At 32.5% G+C, this 18,992-nt stretch overlaps 1 protein-coding gene across 2 annotated transcripts in view; it reads left to right on the top strand.

Annotated features, from left to right (window-relative positions):
• The window catches only part of LOC111057617 (calcium-dependent secretion activator), a 131,813-nt gene that overhangs the window by 57,255 nt on the left and 55,566 nt on the right, over positions 1-18,992 (top strand). For both annotated transcript variants that reach the window (XM_039443064.1, XM_039443063.1), the window contains exons 13-14: positions 12,652-12,758; positions 17,304-17,479. In XM_039443064.1, the coding sequence (XP_039298998.1) occupies positions 12,652-12,758; positions 17,304-17,479 (283 nt within the window). The remainder of the gene's footprint in view (positions 1-12,651; positions 12,759-17,303; positions 17,480-18,992) is intronic.

Here is an 18,992-nt window from a genome sequence, read left to right as displayed (position 1 = left end):
TAGCTTGGTTGCAAAAATCATTTGTCGAAGCTCTTGTACAGCATAATAGAATTCCAAGAAAAATAATAAACTGATTTAATTTATTTCTTAATAAAAACTTTACTCATCCGGTAACATAGGTGAACTTTTAAAGCGTTGATTCAATATCACTAGTAAGCTATCCACAATATTAGGATTTCAATCATAGATTCCATATTTACATGACTACAACCTCTCTCAATACTTTACATTCTATGGAGCAATTAAACTGTGCAGTCCTTCATCTCATTGTAAATTATGATAATTATTATGATAAATTGGCAAATCTCACACCTCTTTCAATGAAAATGAAAAATATAATTCAAAATTGGTTGTTTAAAAAAATGTAGTTTTGTCAAACTAAGTTGAAACTATCCAAGAAATAATTTTTAGACCTTTGTACAAAAGAAAAAACTAATTAAATTTCTTAGCGGTTGGGTAATCAAGATCAAGCTCTTTATTATTCGATTGCCTTTTGTGCAACCAAATAAAAATATTTCAAAGGTGCAATAAATTGAAAAGAGTTAATTTATCTTTGTGATAATATGCAAATCATAAAGATTATTGGGAATGCATAACAGGCTAAAAACCGTTCCTTACCCTGACTTTGATGGTTATAATTGAGTTGATATAATCAGTATCAACATCAACATAATCTATCACTATCAATACCATTAATTGCATCAAAATAAGTTTATAATTGCTTATCAATGTTTAATTTAAGTCTATCAATCCTACTCCTTGTTTCTAGATGACAAACGACATTGAACAGTAGTTGATTCTAATTATAGATTATTCATATAGATGGTTTGAATAAGTAATAAAATTACTGAAATCTTTCAGTATAAATCCACAGTGGAATAAGTGCTCTGATGTCTAAAGGTGACGTTCCGATTTCTATAGTTCCTACTGACTTCCCAAAAACACACGCTTTTTAATTAAGCGTTTCAGACGGATTCAAATCATCCATATCATGTGTGGATATCGACTGCAAAAGTAATAATTAACATATTTTTTTCAATCATCTGAAAATAAATATGGATGTCGACTGCAAGACTGTTGCAAGAGCACTGCTGGAGTACTGCACAAAAAATGTTCTTAAAGCAGTTTGGTAGTCGAAATTCACACACAGTCTCAGCTGTTGAAACGAGATATTTGTAAAAACATTTTTTTGTAAACATTGTATCTAGTGTCAGAGGTTGATAAGCATTCGTGAAAATGGGATTGACAGGTTTTGGTGGATCTGATAGCACAATACTCTTCTTTCAGATTATCTTTCATAAGTAAATGGGGATAACTCTATTCGAACCAATTTTGTAGGGTGAATTATGGCTGAAAAGCAAGCTTATTTGTAATGTTGTTTCTTGCAATTAACTGCACAAATTGTATTATTTATTGCGCGTGTGTGGGAATGAATTATTTATTTATTGACAGTCTGTGGGAATAAATAAATTTATATCTTGATCCAAGCGTTGAATATGATTCTAATAAAACAACTCAGATTATTTTATTGAATAGATCATCCAAGTTTCCACTATCCAATCAAAATATTGACAATCACTTTACAACAGTCCCAATATGAAACATCAAAGACTAATACAAAGAATGTTTTTGCAACCAAGCATTAGCAAAGATTCTAATATTGACTGTAACTATGAAAAGTATCGATTGAATTTGAGATAGATTTAATAATTCCTCAAATTCCAAGTGTATTAATTTCTTGAACCGATTACTCTTTTTTCTAAACAAACAATCACTTCCAGTTAAATGGTTTTCATTAACATCAATTAAACTTGCTCAATTCTAAAAAAGTGTAATACTTTCCAATGAACCTGTTCTAACGGCTTGAAGCCTCCAGTGTATCTTTATATTTAAATGTATCTATCAATGCATATTTACTTTACTCTTAGGTCTACTGATTATTGAAAAACAAAAAAAAAAAAATCATCAGGTAGCCTTCATTTTATTATAACACAACTAGTTTCAACTCTTCAAGCTCCATTTTCAAGTGTAAATAAAGTGGCATTTCATTTTCACTTGAAGCTGGGTCTTGAAGAGCTAAGACTTGTTGTGTTATAATAAAATAAATGGTACTTGATAATTTTTATGATATTTCAATACTTATTTATTTGATAAATACTGCGTTAATTTAGATAAATATTTTGCTTTTTGTGTTAAATCGATTTGGAATTATAGTCAATTTTTAATTTTTTTTTTTTAATTTTGTATCACTTTTTATAATAATAAAAAATCAATTTCTCTCTCTATTATATCAATACGTTTACCTGTATTTTGCCAATAATCCTCTGGAGTCAGTTTTGATAGCTTAGCTTGAGTATCATAGTTGCAAAACAAGTAGAAATATCAGTGATATTTGCATGGGGCATTATGGTGGTTCTGGAGTGTACAATTTGATATAGAACGTTTTATTAGTATCATACTGCAGCATCGTCACTTCTCAACCATTTTTTTTCTGAGGGTTATGCCTAAGACAGGCTTAGACTTGGGAGTGATAGTGAAGAGAGATGAGTAGACCTACAGCTTCAAGTGAGTTTTGAAGTACCGGGAACTTTTTTCGTTCAGATTATATTTAGCAGAGTTGGCTCCTCAAGTGGTCACCCATCCAACGAGTATAGCAGGTGCAGTCTCTCAACTTCACTATGTGCAGTATACTGCAGTATAGAAAGTAAGTGAAATATACTAGCATGATCATGGAGCCAACCGTTTCATTCTCCCTGAATAGTATTTTTGTAGGATCTTACATCAGATCATGTTAGCTCACAGATATTACATCACAACTTTAGGAATATGCTATTACTGTATTGAATACGTTCATCTGGACTACGCGAAAATGTTCAATAAGAGTAAATATAACATATAAATGATTATTTTTTTGAAGATGAAAAACATTTGGATAGACCAGATAGTAACTAGAAAAAAATAAAGGGTTTCAACTAAGAGTGCAAATTGTAGTATCAAGAGATCTAGATAGTTTCAACTAGATCTATATCTAGAAATAAAAATAGATCTAGTTTCAATTAAGAGTGTAAATTCTGGTATCAAGAGATCAGAGTGTCAAGAGAGATGTGTTACTGAATAATTAAATTAATAAACTAGTATCCTTCCAACCCTCCAGTGCTTTTTCACTCGTTCCAAACAAAGCTTTGGAAATAATTTCACATGAGGCAATTATTGTACGGCAAAATTTGGAGGGATTTCATTTCTAGAAGAGCACCTTTCTTGTTTTTCTTGCCTTAGAATTTATTGCATGAACATCTTAGAATCGAATTTTACTGCTTTCTTGAACTTAATAATATTCATAGTTATTTAACGTAGTTGATAATGATGTTTTTATAGTTATCAATGTTTATTATAATAATTCCGTTCAATCACGCAGGAGTTAGTCATATAAATACACTAAATATTGCTTGGTGAGAACAATTGATTGCAATGAATTTCATCACTTTTGGTTTTGGCCTTGTATCTTTCCCAGAAAAACGAGAGTACACGGCATAAACAGATAAACGTGAACGAAAACTCTTACTAATGAACACAAAATTACAGTAGAATGATCCTTATTTATATATTAGAATAAAACAATTATTAAAGAATTGCACGGAGAAAAATAGATTTTTGAAGAAATTCCTCTCAATCACTTATCATTTTTTGAAGAAATTTTTTCTAATCTAATTTCTCAAACAATGTTGGCTCTATAATTTAGAGGCCCGGGCTCAAATCCCGACATAGGCAAGATATTTTTCTTAGTATTCCTAAATAGTAGTTAGAAATTAGATATTATTCCTAAAACAGTAGTTAGGTCATGTCAGAGTTCCTCAAATTGATCAGTGCGACCTGAAAACTCTGACACCAGACCGGAGTCAGCCAGGTCACTGGATATTATATTAGTATTATTTTCTAAACTAGAGTGTAGTGAAGACAAGTTATCGAGCCAACATCAATCTATCTTATGAATGTTTATACAATCAAACTAATATCTAAATATGTTACTAAGGCAACCATAACAGAGGTAGCCATTACATTGCATCCTTCTATCTCACAAATGGAATAAAACAGTCTTCTATTCCTGTCCAACACTCCACCCTGGAATCACACTAAGTTTTTTTTCGTCGTGCCTTCCAATTACTCCTCCGAACCTCTTTGTCTTCGTCATGTGTCCACAGTCCACACCCTCTTTTCCTGCGACACAATTTTCAACGGTATCGCTCTGTGGCGTTTATCAAATTTGTGTTACCTTATTCGGTTTTTTTCTCGAGTTTCCAGTTTGAATGAATCATTTTTTTCCCTATCTGTACGACTTTCATCTTTAAGTTTTATCATTTTTATATTCTCCTATTCACTTCCTCCTCCCGACATAGACCACTTACTTTTCCCCTTTCTTATCGCTTGCAATTCTTTCCCTTTTTTCTTCTTCTTTTTCTTCGTAGACACATCATCCCTCTCCACCTTTCTGTGCTCTATCTTTTCCGTTTCGCTACCTTCTTTTTTCACTAACTTTTTCCGATCTTGAACAACTTTTTTTACTCTTAATGTTCTCAGCAATCACTTTCTAAATAGCTTTGTCAAGAGTAAGCTGGTCGTGCATTTGTAGCCTCTCTGACAAACCACTATTTGAAATTCCAATAACTATCATATCTCTTATGAACTCATCACGCAAATTCTCAAAATCACATCTTTGTGCTGAACTATGTAAATCATCAATGAAACTGCCAACTAGCAGCTCATCGTCATGTTGGCGCCTTATGAAAAAACTTCCCCTCTCAAATGCTATATTCATTCCAAACCACGAGTGTGTATCAAACTTGCCTTCCACTAGTTCATAATGAGTAATATCCTCATCTTCATATTCTAGAAGTTAAATCAACATATTCACCTGAATTTCTCCAGACTTGGATTTCAAAACTGAAGCACTTCTGAATCTTCCTAAACGTTCAATCCACTTCGGCCAGTCTGCCGGACTACTAAAATCAAATGGTTCTGGAGCTGAAATTCAGTATTGAGCTTCTGACGCACCCACTCGGAAGTCCACGTCATCTGCTTTTACGTTTCTCTAAATCATTATTCTATTTTCTTTTTACCATAGCTTATTATATTTTAGCACTTCTGACAGCATGTAGTGAAGACAAACCGTATCGAGTTTATGTGTATCGAGCCAACATCAATCTCATTAATTTAATGAATGTTTATACAAACATCTATATCTTTAGCAAACGCAACCACATCAGAGGTAGCCATTACATCAGAGTTTCTCAAAGTCAGTGTGATTCGCGGATCCCTGTACGTCTGAGCTTCATTAACATTGTATCAATAGCCTTCCGGTAGTCGCGCCCTTCTCAATCACACGAGCAGTCGCGTGTTGTATTTTTTACAAAATTTATTTTTTTCCAAGTGTTATTTACTCTGTTTACTGTCAAAACATATTAATTAATAATTGATTTTATAATTATTGTATAATTACTTTTTCCATCTCCTTAGATTATTTTACGCCAATGAACATTTGGATGATTACCATTTCATAGCCTAATAAGGTACATCAAGCAAAGCCATCAATTCTGTGTTATTGGTTCGTTTACAGTCCCCGTATACAGTCTTTCCCTATCCTATGCACAGTGCGACTTATGCACTGTCGCGACTAAATGGCACCTAAAGACTGAATCTTTGCTCGGTTGATACTGCAACTCAGTGGAGCGATGGGGGAAAGTTTTGGAATGCATAGGTGACTCATTCACTGACACCACCACATTCAATAGTTTTGTGCAGCAAAAAAAACTGACACTGTTGTACTTTTTACAACAGCGCGACTGCCGGAAGGATAGTGAATCTGTGTTTGGAGCAAATGAATGGTATATGATATATAGTAGCCTACAAATATAAGCTGCATACTACTTCATTAATTATTGTCATCTGGATGAGGGATATTGTGAAAGCTAATACAAATTGAAATAGGGGTCCGCAGTATCCTCGAATTTCAGAAACTCTTCTCTTAACAGCAGATTGTTACCTACGAGTAAACAATCCTCAAATTTCCAATGTATTCGACTCTGAAGGTAGCCTACACAACTAAGGCTTCGTCTTTAGGACGTTGAAAATAAGGAAATCTATTATCGATTTATGAAGGATACAATACAAAAGTTATGCATCACTTGGTCAGAAGTTAAATTCTAAGTTCTATTAGTAAGTGTAATATAGGATTTTCATTGAGAGTTTCAAATCTTCAGAATTTAAGAAAACAAGCTGTGTGTGAGATATTGAAGAGATTTTTTTGTTTGAATGCCTGTCAATGTCTTTATCAAATTTATGGAATATGATAACGTTCAAATAGCCGCCTCGTCTTCGCATGGTGGCGGGGATCCGAGAAGTTCATTTTTTTTTATTAATCTGGCGCGGAAATAGGGCTAAGCAATTTATTGCTTAAATAATTTTGCATTTTGGACATGGATGGTTGACGGCTTATTGTTATAGACCTCAGAATATAAAAGAAAAGGTTTAGCAGAGTCAAATCACACGATCTTAATAGCCAGTTGACATCGCTTCTTCGCTTCTTTCTATTGGTCTGTGCGCTCTCTGTTATACCGTCTTGTTTTAATTAATAATTATTGTCCACATCCAGTAAGGCCACAAGTCGACATCCGGTGGCTATATTCGCTAAGTTGAAGACAGAGCGGTCCTTCATTAGATTGTCTTCTGTTAATTCTCATGTACGGTGAGAGTATTTTTGGTAGACCTTGGCAAAGCATATCAGTTCTAATAAGGGTATCGTTCAAACATTCACCGAACAGTTACCTCAAATTTGTTCACCACATTGCGAGTAGTAGTCCTCTAGTTAGGACGATTATTGCGACCGTAGAATGGACGAAGCTCTGAAAACATTGCTTACGCACATCAATTATTATTTTAATAGAACTATTTTGTACTTGTTAAAGGTGTGTGCACATAAAGAGCGATCATATCTGTCTAATACAGCTCTGGCCGCTGAAATTAATACTAAAATATTCAATAGTAATTTGGCAAGACATACTGAATACATGTGAACGAATCTGACACTTCTAGCTAGACCTATATCACCGTAATAATCTGTCAAAGTGGGGAAATCCTCAATGAAAAAGCCGATCGATAAGTTTGAAACCTTCAAATGTGGGATAGGTTTATTAGAAATTTCCACCCTCGAGAATTGATGCATGAATGATGAAGTCACCTGAAATGTACAGTGAATGAACGTAATATTCAAAATCTACATAGAATATAGGCCTACATTGATCGTTATACCATTAGAAAAACTTGACAATCAAGCTTGACTACATCAATTCATATCAATACTGGTGTCACATGACGTCAACCTATCTATCATGCTTGACTATCGCTTTGGAAGGCAACCCTCCAAACGCATGGATTCCTACATATTGGATTCCAAGGTCATATTATATGGCTCCTCTCCACCTTTTAGAATAAATACACAATTATTACATAACAAACAAGGTATTTGCTTCAAATGCTTTTCAGGTTTTCAAAAGTTTACAATTATGGAAAGCTTCAAAACAAAGTTTAATATCTCACCAGTCAGATATTTTTTGTTTAAAGCAGTTTTAGATACTTTCAAAAATAAGTCAATTGACAACGCAGCCTCATATAGCGGGTTATAATATTCGCTATCGAAATATAGCTCAATTACAAACACCTAAGATCTAAAGATTGAACACAACAGAAGATTTTTCAAGTATCTAGGTTGTTAGCTTTACAACGCCTTACAACCTGATTTACAGGAGTGTCAATATAGCCGAGTGATAAAGGACAGATTAAAAACCGTCATTGGTGCAATTGATAAAATTCAACTATGGTTTTCATACTCTAAGTTTGATATTTTGTTGTTGGTATTGTTCATTTATCTCTCATATGATTGGAAATGTGAATTATATACAGAGTTGGTTAAATTTATGGAAACAGCTTAATATTTCTTTCATGAGGATAAATTGACATTAGTTTGAGACCATAGGTTTCATTGGGGATCTTATTCGGATCGTAAAACTACTCTCTGATACACGATTTCGATACAGAATATTTCAAGAGAAAATGAATGGCGAAAACTGAACATCGATATCTCAAACCGTTTCAAAGTTATTATCTAAGATTTTAAGATACTAATGAATCATACCAAAAATGAAATAAATGAGTACAATGGAAATCTGAACAAAATCTGAACCATCAAATACTACTTGTTCAAGTGCTAGTAACACTTCTAGTGTAACATCTACTGATACTTTCAACTAAAAAGTTTGATCTGTCAGATTTCTAAAACACTCTATTTCATTTTTTTATCTTTGAATTTCAATATCTTTGAAATGGTTTGAGATAATGGTTGGATTCAAAATGGTTAGTCCATTAGAAAGTGTTAAATATCCATTATAAAATAATATTGTATATAGGTTGAATTGTTGTTTCATTTGTGTAAATAAGGCTCTTTATGGATCTCTGTGAGCCTTTGTATGTAAAGAAAATGAATAAATAAATAAATAAAATAGCGTACCAAATTTTTTACGTCACAGAAAAGTTTTTTTTAATTCGAAAAGGATTCCCAATGAAACCTACAAATTATCCTTTTAAAAAAATAATCAACTGTTTCAATAATTTTCAACAACTATATATGTAATAATTATATTGAGTCATTTATTGAGCACATTTATTGAACATGACTTCATCTGTTGTCTGAACTATCGATAGTAATTATTTGTTAGAATGTGCTGCCTGCATAAAAACGTCTTTTAATTACAGTACGATTCATTATTTTATTGTCAAAACAATTTTTCTCTATCAATTATTTCTCTAAATTCTACAGTTTTTAAATATTATGTAGACTTGCTATGTGTACGACTATAAATTCCATTTTATTTTCCTATGCTTTTATTTTATCATTTTCCATTGTAAATGAACGAATGTATGAAGAAGGGCCCCACACAGGATTACCTAAGACTATGATAAACATAAACATGCGTAAGTGTTTGCTACATCAGTTATGTTTTAATTTTCAAAAATTTGTTTATACAACATATGTTGGTTGGTCGAATATAGTTATTTGTGCAACTAGTGCGCAAAGTGACAGTTTGCTGCACCGAAAGAATCGTTTACAGGCGAGGGCGGAATGGTTTCTTGAGTGCAGCAGAGGAACTTTGCGCACGTATTTCACATTAAGTTTTTCCTACAGTTACCATTGAATATGAAAAGTGGGTAATTATGGGTAAAATTGCCTGAAATGCATCAAATGTTTTTCTGTGTAATTTTATTATTGATAAAAACCTTAATTTATTGTCAAATTGAATAAAAATGTTGTCCTTGGTTATAATATATAATGAATAAGGTGCTCGTTGTGCTTCGTTGCACCACTGCTCACTATAGCAGCCCAGTCACTGTTACCAACTTCATTTTGATTTTGCTGCACTGTTGCTCCATATAACCTACTAAGTATTTTGCGTTGCCATGTTGCAAATCTGGAGTGCAGAAAAATTTTTCCCACACTAGAGCGGAAAAGTGATTCTTTGCGTTCTGTAATCAGTGCAGCAATGGCCACTTTTCAACGTAACTGTAGGAAAAATTATTTTTATATTATATTACTTTAAATTGTATTACATTTCACATAATTATTACCTAATACTTCTTTTCTAGTCAATTACTCTTTTTGATTGAACATCAAGATTTTAAGACGTCAAAAAGGCTTTCAAATCAGTGAAAAATATGATGAGATGAGGACCTCAAAAAACTTCAAATCAGCCAAGAGTTTTTCAAGCAAAATATGCAGTTTTATTGAGTGAAACATAATCTTGAACGTACATTGAACTACTATGCACATTTTTGATATAGTCATATCCAAATATTGATTATTCTCGGTTCTTTGTGAGACTTTGATCAAACCAGAGCTTAGATTCAATTCAATTCTCACCCGAATTCATCATGTCACTTCCTCAATCATAAAAAGGTTTATCTCGATAGTGAATTCATTTTCCTTAGAATTATAGTTATCATGTGAAGCACTCTGGTATAAAATGTTTTTTTTTTGAGGATGTGAGATATGTTTTGAATCACATTTGTGTGTAAATTTATTATCTATAGAGAAAACAACCAATTTCAGCCCAGTATGACCTCATAATACAATCTACCTAGTGTCTACTGCAGTTGTCTGCTTCAACCTTAGTTTGGACTCGGGCTTGAAATCTTGAAATTTACCAACTGATATGTTTATTAATGGAATATTTAGCTTTCATTCTTAAACTAAGTAGTTCTAGTCAAGTCCAATAGTGATTTTCAGATGTATTGGTGGTTGGAGATTGTCTCTTGATAACTTACATTAATATATACTGTTCTACAAAACATCAATTGTATTGATGTGCCTTGTGATTACTATCAATGTATGATAAGTATCATGCTTATAAAGTGAATCATAATAAGTGGATTAAGTGCTCATATTTCTTGAGAGCATTGATAGAGATCAAAGGGTATATCAATAAAATTGATATTTTGTATCACAGCAATAATTGATGATAATGCATTATCCTAGAATAGTAAAGATACATCATTCAACTATATTCTTTGCTGAAGGAAGAACTGGTAAAGATTCATTTTAAAAAATCTTTCATTAATTTTTCTCAATTATTTTACAATAAATTATCTTACATCAAATATATAACATTCGAGACATTTCTGTAAGGTCTCTTGCAGTACAAGGATAATTGAAACTCACGTTAATATTATCACGCTCCATGATTTTTAAAATAGAAACGTTCATTTCAATTCCAAGTCGAATGTACTTTGGATAAGTAACTTTCATTTTCAATATAATTTAGTTACGGTACGTCGAAATTACACTCATATTGACATATTAGTTTGACTATTCATGTCCTGTAAAACCTTTTCAGATGTAGAGAACTTAGTACGACATTGATATCGATCTGCAAGAGATTTTAACACTGTTTTTTCACTTTAAAGTTTTATGAAATACAATAGTAATGATTTGAACATTTCATACCATACATAATGAATACCTTATGTGTGATTATGAATCAAATATTGAGTTAAATTCATTCAAGGTTTCATGAATTTTCGAAACTAACAACTTGATAACAATTAACTCATGAATAGATCTTAAATTGAAGTTACAGGTAAGCTAGCAAAGCGAGGCTAAAGATTTTGAATGAAATGCAACTTTGGCGCGCTCACCTGGTTACCATGACAACTGCTCCAGATGAAGATGACTGAATCTCGAATACCTTATCTCACTGCCCTGGATGTTTCGAATGTGTGTCAACCTATCAACTGGAATACTCGTTCTCGTTCTCATGTTTACATATTGTTCGTAATCAATCTACCACTCATTTCATCCCAAAATACGTCGAATCTATACGTTTTGATAATAAATTAAGTACAGCAACATCGTCTACTTATTATCAGACGCAGATATTTGGCTCCCGATAATTTTTTGGTTAGGTTTGATTGTTATTCCCCGGTCTCTTATCAATAACTGATTCAAATGAGGAAAAGAGGTAGATAATAAGATAATAGACTGTTCGTAATGAAACTAGAAGTACCTATATTGATGAATGATTCGATAGATATGTGTTTCAAATATCAATAAAGGTAGGCCTAGTATTTCCTTATGTTTAGATTAAATCACGTATACTTAAGCTACTTATAATAACTTGTCTACGTTATTGAAAAGCGATTATATGACATAGTACCGGTATATGTAGTTATTGATCAATGTGCGGATATTTCCAATTGTTTTTAAAAAATCACTCAAATTTGATAAAACGATTAATTTGTCATAGGATGATTTTTTTTTAATACATTTTGAGGATATATAGGCCTAATGCAAATACCGGTACTCTATAGTGCTAGTAGAACAGTACTGATAGAATTGCCCGCTCATGTGTTTCTCAAATTTAACCTCTTCAAATTCAACTGCGCGGTATATTCTGGGAATTGTTAATACATTATGTTGATAATGAACTAAATCCAAGAATAATTTATCACGTAATGTAGTTGAATGAAGTTGATATTGTATTTTAATAATGTATAGTGTAATATTCGAACATACCGGCTATAAAGGCTATCATATCTCAATGCTTGTGTTATATTTTATGAGAACTGACTTATCCATGCTCCTCCTAGTCCCATAGTGAGGTCCACGTTATGATGACAGTAGAGAAAGATAGGAGTACAGCGTTGCCGATTCTTTGCCTTCCATAGAAGATAGCTGATACCGTTATATCTATATGACGTAATATAAACATTTTATTCTTGTTAAAAATAATTAATAGTTTATTCGACCAGAAAATATATTTTTAAATTATGTAAATAATAAATTTTAATAATTTAGATTAAATATTTGGTCAGTTAATCATATCTCTGCATTGTTGAATAACGAGCTGTTAATGTTGCGGAGCTAGAGGAGGATAGCTCTATATGCTTTGTCGAATGATAGACAAGGATTGCAACACCAATGTTAATCGAATACTGCCAGTATCAAGTGAACCTCACTATAATCTATTCACTTTAGTTCACACATTTTACACAAATAACATTTTCTGTGTTTTGAGATTTCAAATTAACATTTTCTGTTTTCAATTTCAGGTTCCGGAATGGCACAAAATGACTGTTCCAAAAAATGCTGCCGACCAAGATTTGAAAATAAAAATCGCCTGTAGGATGGATAAGCCATTAAATATGAAACATTGCGGGTGAGCTACAACAATCATTCTTATTCAAAGTCATGAGCTTTCTCGCTTACACTAATTCAAAAGAAATAGAAATTCAAATTCGTAATTATTGCTGTTGAATTCGAAAGATACATTAAGAATTTTTAACTCAATAGTCATTGGAATTAATTATTACTTTAATAATTTTTTGAGTGTTCTATTAATAGTGTACTCTTTATAACATCATTATCGAAACTATTTTATGCTGATAGAATATGAAATATTTGCATTTATTATCAAGTTATTTCATGGTGAGGAGAAATAGTACTGAATTTGAACAGTCAAGATTATGAAAAGAAGCTTAATAAAGTAGAATAGTTTTTCAAGAGTGTTAAATGCTATTATGATTTCCCAAATTTCCTATTTTTATAAATTAATCATAATCATAATATTATATATTTATGATTATATATATAGCTTAATTTATTTCCGATTGTTATGATGAGTTTTTAATATAAAAATCAAATCAAAAACGTTGAATAACTGGTAACGTGAAATAATAGAATAACATTGATTCTCGTTTGTCTCCTCCCCGAAATCTCCCCTATCTATTCCTGTTCATCCTCCCTAATCCTATCTTATTAGTGCAACCCTCTTTTTCTTCTCCCTCTGTCTCTCTTCAGTATTAATCGATTAATTTATTCTGTTCATCGCCCTTATGCGTATGCTGAGTGAAATTCAATTATTATTACTTCCCAAAGGAAGGTATTTGGTCTTCCTCTTCTATTTGAAGTCACGATTTGAAGTCAGTGAATTCTTAGGAGAACATGCTTATCACGTTTTCTTCCTCACCGCCTTCTTTAATAATAGACAGTTGGGATTTAAGTCATCCCGGTATATACAATCTAATTTCAATTGTAAATTTATCAATAATATATAAACTTGAAGATATTTAATTCATCAAGAAATAGATTATATCTTTCCATGAGTTTATAAAAAATTTTCATAATAATTGTGTTAACTATTATGGTAGTTCATAGTTTAGTAGTTCTGGTAGTTTGATATAAATTGCCTACAAACATTCACTAGAAAAGGATAGAGTTATCTACAGAATGCGGCATCATAATTTTCTTTTCAAAACTTAATAAAACGCATTGTAACATCAGAAAAGTTATATTCAATTTTCAGATTGTAAGTTTGGGTTTTTAAGTTTCCTTTCATGTTGTTTTGAAGAGTATATCATGGAGTTGACGTCCCCTACTCTGGATACACTTAAGAATACCTATTTCTAGTACTTAATATTATCCTTTTAAACATTAAGAATACCTATTTCTAGTACTTAATATTATCCTTTTAAACATTAAGAATACCTATTTCTAGTACTTAATATTATCCTTTTAAACATCAGGAATACCTATTTCTAGTACTTAATATTATCCTTTTAAACATTAAGAATACCTATTTCTAGTACTTTATATTATCCTTTTAAACATTAAGAATACCTATTTCTAGTACTTTATATTATCCTTTTAAACATCAGGAATACCTATTTTAGTACTTTATATTATCCTTTTAAACATTGCAGGCGTAGTTCGACAATTTTCACCTGAATTTTGTTCTTTGAATCTTGGAGGGTCTTCGGACTTCGGACAGTTCACATAGACTCGTGATTTAAAAAAATCCACTGAAAAGAATTACACGGGGGACAAATTAGGATTTCAAACTACCTCTAATTGAGATAAGGCATTCTGGGAAGTTTTCCTTCGAAACAGCCTTTTCGTATATTATATCCATTCCGTATGGATGTAAAGGAAGGTCTTCGTGAAGAATCTTTCGGAACGATCAGAAAGTCCAAGGGCTGACGCATATTTGTGTACTAAACGCCTTGGAGATTGCAAAATTGAAGCTCCCGCTGTCTCAATGTTTTCACGTGATCAAATGGGCGGTGGAACTTTAGATCTTCGTTTTGTTGTACTACCTGTTTTTCGAAACACACTAACTCACGAAACAATTGATATCTCGTCTGGAACACGGACCTAAGGGGCTAAATTGAACCGATTCCGAAAGGTACTCTGTGCTGCAACCACTGAACAGCCACTCTAAAAATAGGCCTCAACGGCGAACGTAGGCCTACGCTCCTCGCTGTTCCAAAGCATGATGGCGACTGGACTGTCTATAATCACCCCTATCGAAATCGACTACTAGCTACTAGCACTCTGCTATCTTATCAACAAACTGAATAGTACGCATTTAACGCAATTAATAGTTTACGCAAAAAAGGAATTATGATGCCGCACTCTATATAGAAATAGCGAGTTTGATTTACTGCTCAAGCCGTCTCACGTACCCCACAGCCACAGGCCATCGCAATCCATTCTCTCTCCGCCAAACTCCTCTCGCGCATGTCACTTTTCACTTGCTTCATCCAAGTTTCAGGTGGTCTTCCCCTCTTCCTTCTTCTTGGCGGATTGCAATTCAGTATTCTTTTGGGCCACCGTTCATCATACATTCTTTGCATTTGTCCCATCCATACAAGTCGCCTTTTTTTGATCTCAGAAAACTGTTGAAATCTGCTTCCCGACTCTTTCTCTGATCTCCAAATTCCTGACCCGATCCAACCGAGATACACGGCTTATTAGAGTTATCTGATGTCAGAAAATTAACTCATAGAAAACTAATTCCAATCAGATGTCTCTTAAAAACGTTCCATTTCGCTAGTATTGAAACTTTAGTGAGATAAATATCATAGATTAAACTTGTATTATTCTGTGAGAACATTAATTTTAATAATTTCAGTTTAAGGATAATTCATGGGAGCTGACTTATTGAAACCAAGATAAATTTAAACCAATATCCCATCTTCATTGAAAATATTCTGTTTATAGAAGTGTTTTCTTCTTAAACTTGACTAATTGTACTTATCTCTAAATTATAGGAACTTTAATTAGACCAGTTGATATAATAATAATAATAAGCATAATAATAATTTATTAATAACGAGCAATTGATATCAATAGAATTTTTCCAAATCATTGTAAGGATAAAATTTTTATATTGTTGACTATCGTATTAATATTCAAATGAACGCTTAATAATTTTTAGGATATCTATTGTAAATTAAGAGTCTTGATTTTCCATGCAGTAACTGAACTGTTGCATTTAATTGAAAATCAATATGCTATTCCTTTCTCTTTCTAATCCGTCTTTTCATTTTTTCCCATTCTGCTCTTCTACCCTTCTGCACATTCTCCTCGTAGTCCTTCTCCTCCTCCATCCACTCGTCCCCCAATCTCCTTCTCAACCTTCTCCTTCTTTTCCTCTTCCTTCTCCTTCTCTGCGAATTCTCTCTTTCTCTAATCCATCCTGCTTCAACCCCACCCTAAGCCTTCCGTATTAACGCATCTCTCTTCAACTGTTCATCTCCCTCATGCATATACTCGTAAAACCCAGTCATTATTATTCCCCACAAATTTTTCCATGTTTCTCTTCTCCTTCTAGCTCTTCTAGGGTGACGTGTTAATACGATTGATGTTATCGGATATCTGTTTTTATATCATCATTCATATTCTTCGCCATTTTTTCTAGATACAAGGATTATAGAATATAGCCAAATTCTATCTGGATACCTTATCGTTGAATAATTCCTAAAACATATCGGCATTCATATGCTCAAACTTCACTTTCTTATGTAGATACAACTCAAATAGAACAACTTATATCTCGTACCGTAACTAATAGTTCATTTGTAAAACTCGTAGAAAATTAGTTATATTTTTCATTACCATTAACAAAAAATAAATCAATCATCTATCGTGATCTTCATGGATAAAGTTAAAAATTATTTTTATTAATCTTGGTGGATGAAAATGTTGTGTGCATCACGGATCAAAAGAGCTTTTCTTCCTCGGCGAAACGTTTTCTACAAAGAGAAAAAGTAGTACTCTCCACCTTTGATGTACAAATAACTATTTCACACATTTCTTCTTATTTGATTTTTTAAACTATATTTGTTTATATTCATTTAAATTTCATATTACTAGCCTCGTAAGCTGAACTTCTGAAGGTTATAACTATAGTCTGTCCAAACAGGCGTGAGCTCTGAAGGATTTGGCCAACCCTCCTACTAAGGATCAAGCGCAGTCCCCATTTGTGTGCATGAATAAAGGGACAGTCTGCCTACCTGCCCGCTAATGATTCTTCTATGAATCGCCTTGTCCTAAAAAATACTTTTTCCAACTGTCAACTCAATAATTTGATAAATGTTTTTTATTATTTGTACTCCAATTACTGAACTCAGAGGAAGTGGGGGAGTGACGGTTGGCTTAATCCTTCAGGAATCACGGCTGTTTGGACAGACTATAATTTAACAATTCGTATTTTCTGAAAAATGAATCTTAAATGGATTAGGCTATGTTTTCGAAACAATTTTCTTATAACTTCAGCTTCTATATTTTTCATCCATATAATATCTATTCCACTTATAGTGTGAAGATATTTTTCAACGTCTTCGTAGTGAACAACCTTTAGATTGAATCAGTGTTATAGGAATCATTCACACTAAATTAACCGATATTTTTTTATTTCAAGGTATCTTTATGCATTAGGGAAAGCTGTTTGGAAGAAATGGAAAAAGAGGTACCATGTATTAGTTCAAGTTTCGCAATATACGTTTGCCATGTGTAGTTATAAAGAAAAGAAATCGGAGCCTTCGGAAATGATGCAGTTGGATGGTTACACTGTCGACTACATAGAGCCAGCTAGTGGTGAGTTTTTCATTTCTTCATTTTTTTGTTCGATTTTTCACTCATAAAGTTATTAAATCGTTTGTTGAATTATTGTGGATTTCAGGGTTGAACTATTTGTCCATTTCGCAGTGGAACAAATGCTTCAAAAATTTGATTTCAGCAAAAATACTGCTTTTACATTGCATACGAATTATTTCAGTGTGGTAAAATGAAAGGTCATGCCCTCAAAAATGACAATTCATTCAATTAGTATCTATGTTGGAATGTATGTTAAAGCATCTGAGATAGTAAATGCCCCATAGATATTATCCTTGTTTTTCAAAATGTATAGATTAGAGATATTATTAAGATAACGTTTTTCAATACAAAAATGTATTAAGGGCCGGTTTCCGAGCTCGGCATTTAGCTAAGTTCTAGACTTTAACTGGCTTTAAACTCTGGAGTCAGAAAATCTGCTTTCCGAGTCAGAGCGTTAACGTAGTTGAGGACTTAAATAGACTCTGGAGTTTTGGAGATCACGTTAGATCCTGGAGTTTATAATTTCGCTTTCTGAGTAAAGGGCTTATAAGTCCAGGACTTGAATTAGATTCTCGCATCTTTCCGAGTTGAGGGTTTATTAAAAATCGTTAAGTCCAGAACTTAAAACAGCATAATTTTAAACCCTCGACTGGGGTAGGGTTTAAATTTGAGTTCTAGACTTAACTGAACAAACACAATTCAATTATTGTTTTGGAGTAGATGAAAAGTAAAAACAAAGAACTAAAAGATGTCAAATAGATGTGCGAAACAATATTACACAAAACAATAAGAATAAACAAAAGTTTCCTTTTGCCATATTTAGCTATTTGTTGTGCCAAATAGATGTCATGGAATACCTAAATTATTTGGATTAGTCCATCTAAATTCATAATTTATAGTTTGCAAGTTTATTTTGCAATAGAATTGTATCAGAATTATGCGTAAAAAACTAACCTTATTTTACGAATGTGACATAACCTAAAAATGTTCAAGAAAAATAATACAGGATTGGCTTGGAATTTATATTCCAATCTGAATGTTTTCAATCAATGTTATATTCAACATATTAATATAACAATAATAATAATTATTCCAGTTTTTTTCAAAACAAATACGTTTTCAAACTCAATAGCCTAATGAAATTTTTATTCCAAAATCACTGGTTAGGATCAATGATCAATAATAGCATAAAGTAAAATAAAATGTTTATTCATTCATCTTTCAAAAGGTTAGGTTTTGCTTTGACAAAGAAATTGAAGGCCTAAATAGTTAGGCCTACAAAGAAATTGAAACGTATTTTCACAAACTAGTTTGGAGAGCATGCTCATTTGAATGATCCCGCTGCAATCAGCTGTTTTCGTTTTGCTATAATGCCAACAATATAACAGCAAAATATTGTGAATTTCCCTCATGTTTACTACATTAAAGTCCTGGACTCAAATAAGTGACATTACCTAAATATAGAGAAAAACCAAATAGACCATTCGTAACCAGCTTGACCAACCCAACGGCT

The sequence above is a fragment of the Nilaparvata lugens genome, chromosome X, assembly GCF_014356525.2.
Source record: "Nilaparvata lugens isolate BPH chromosome X, ASM1435652v1, whole genome shotgun sequence".
Taxonomy (NCBI): Eukaryota; Metazoa; Arthropoda; class Insecta; order Hemiptera; family Delphacidae; genus Nilaparvata; species Nilaparvata lugens.
This window is presented reverse-complemented; position numbering and strand designations above follow the sequence as displayed.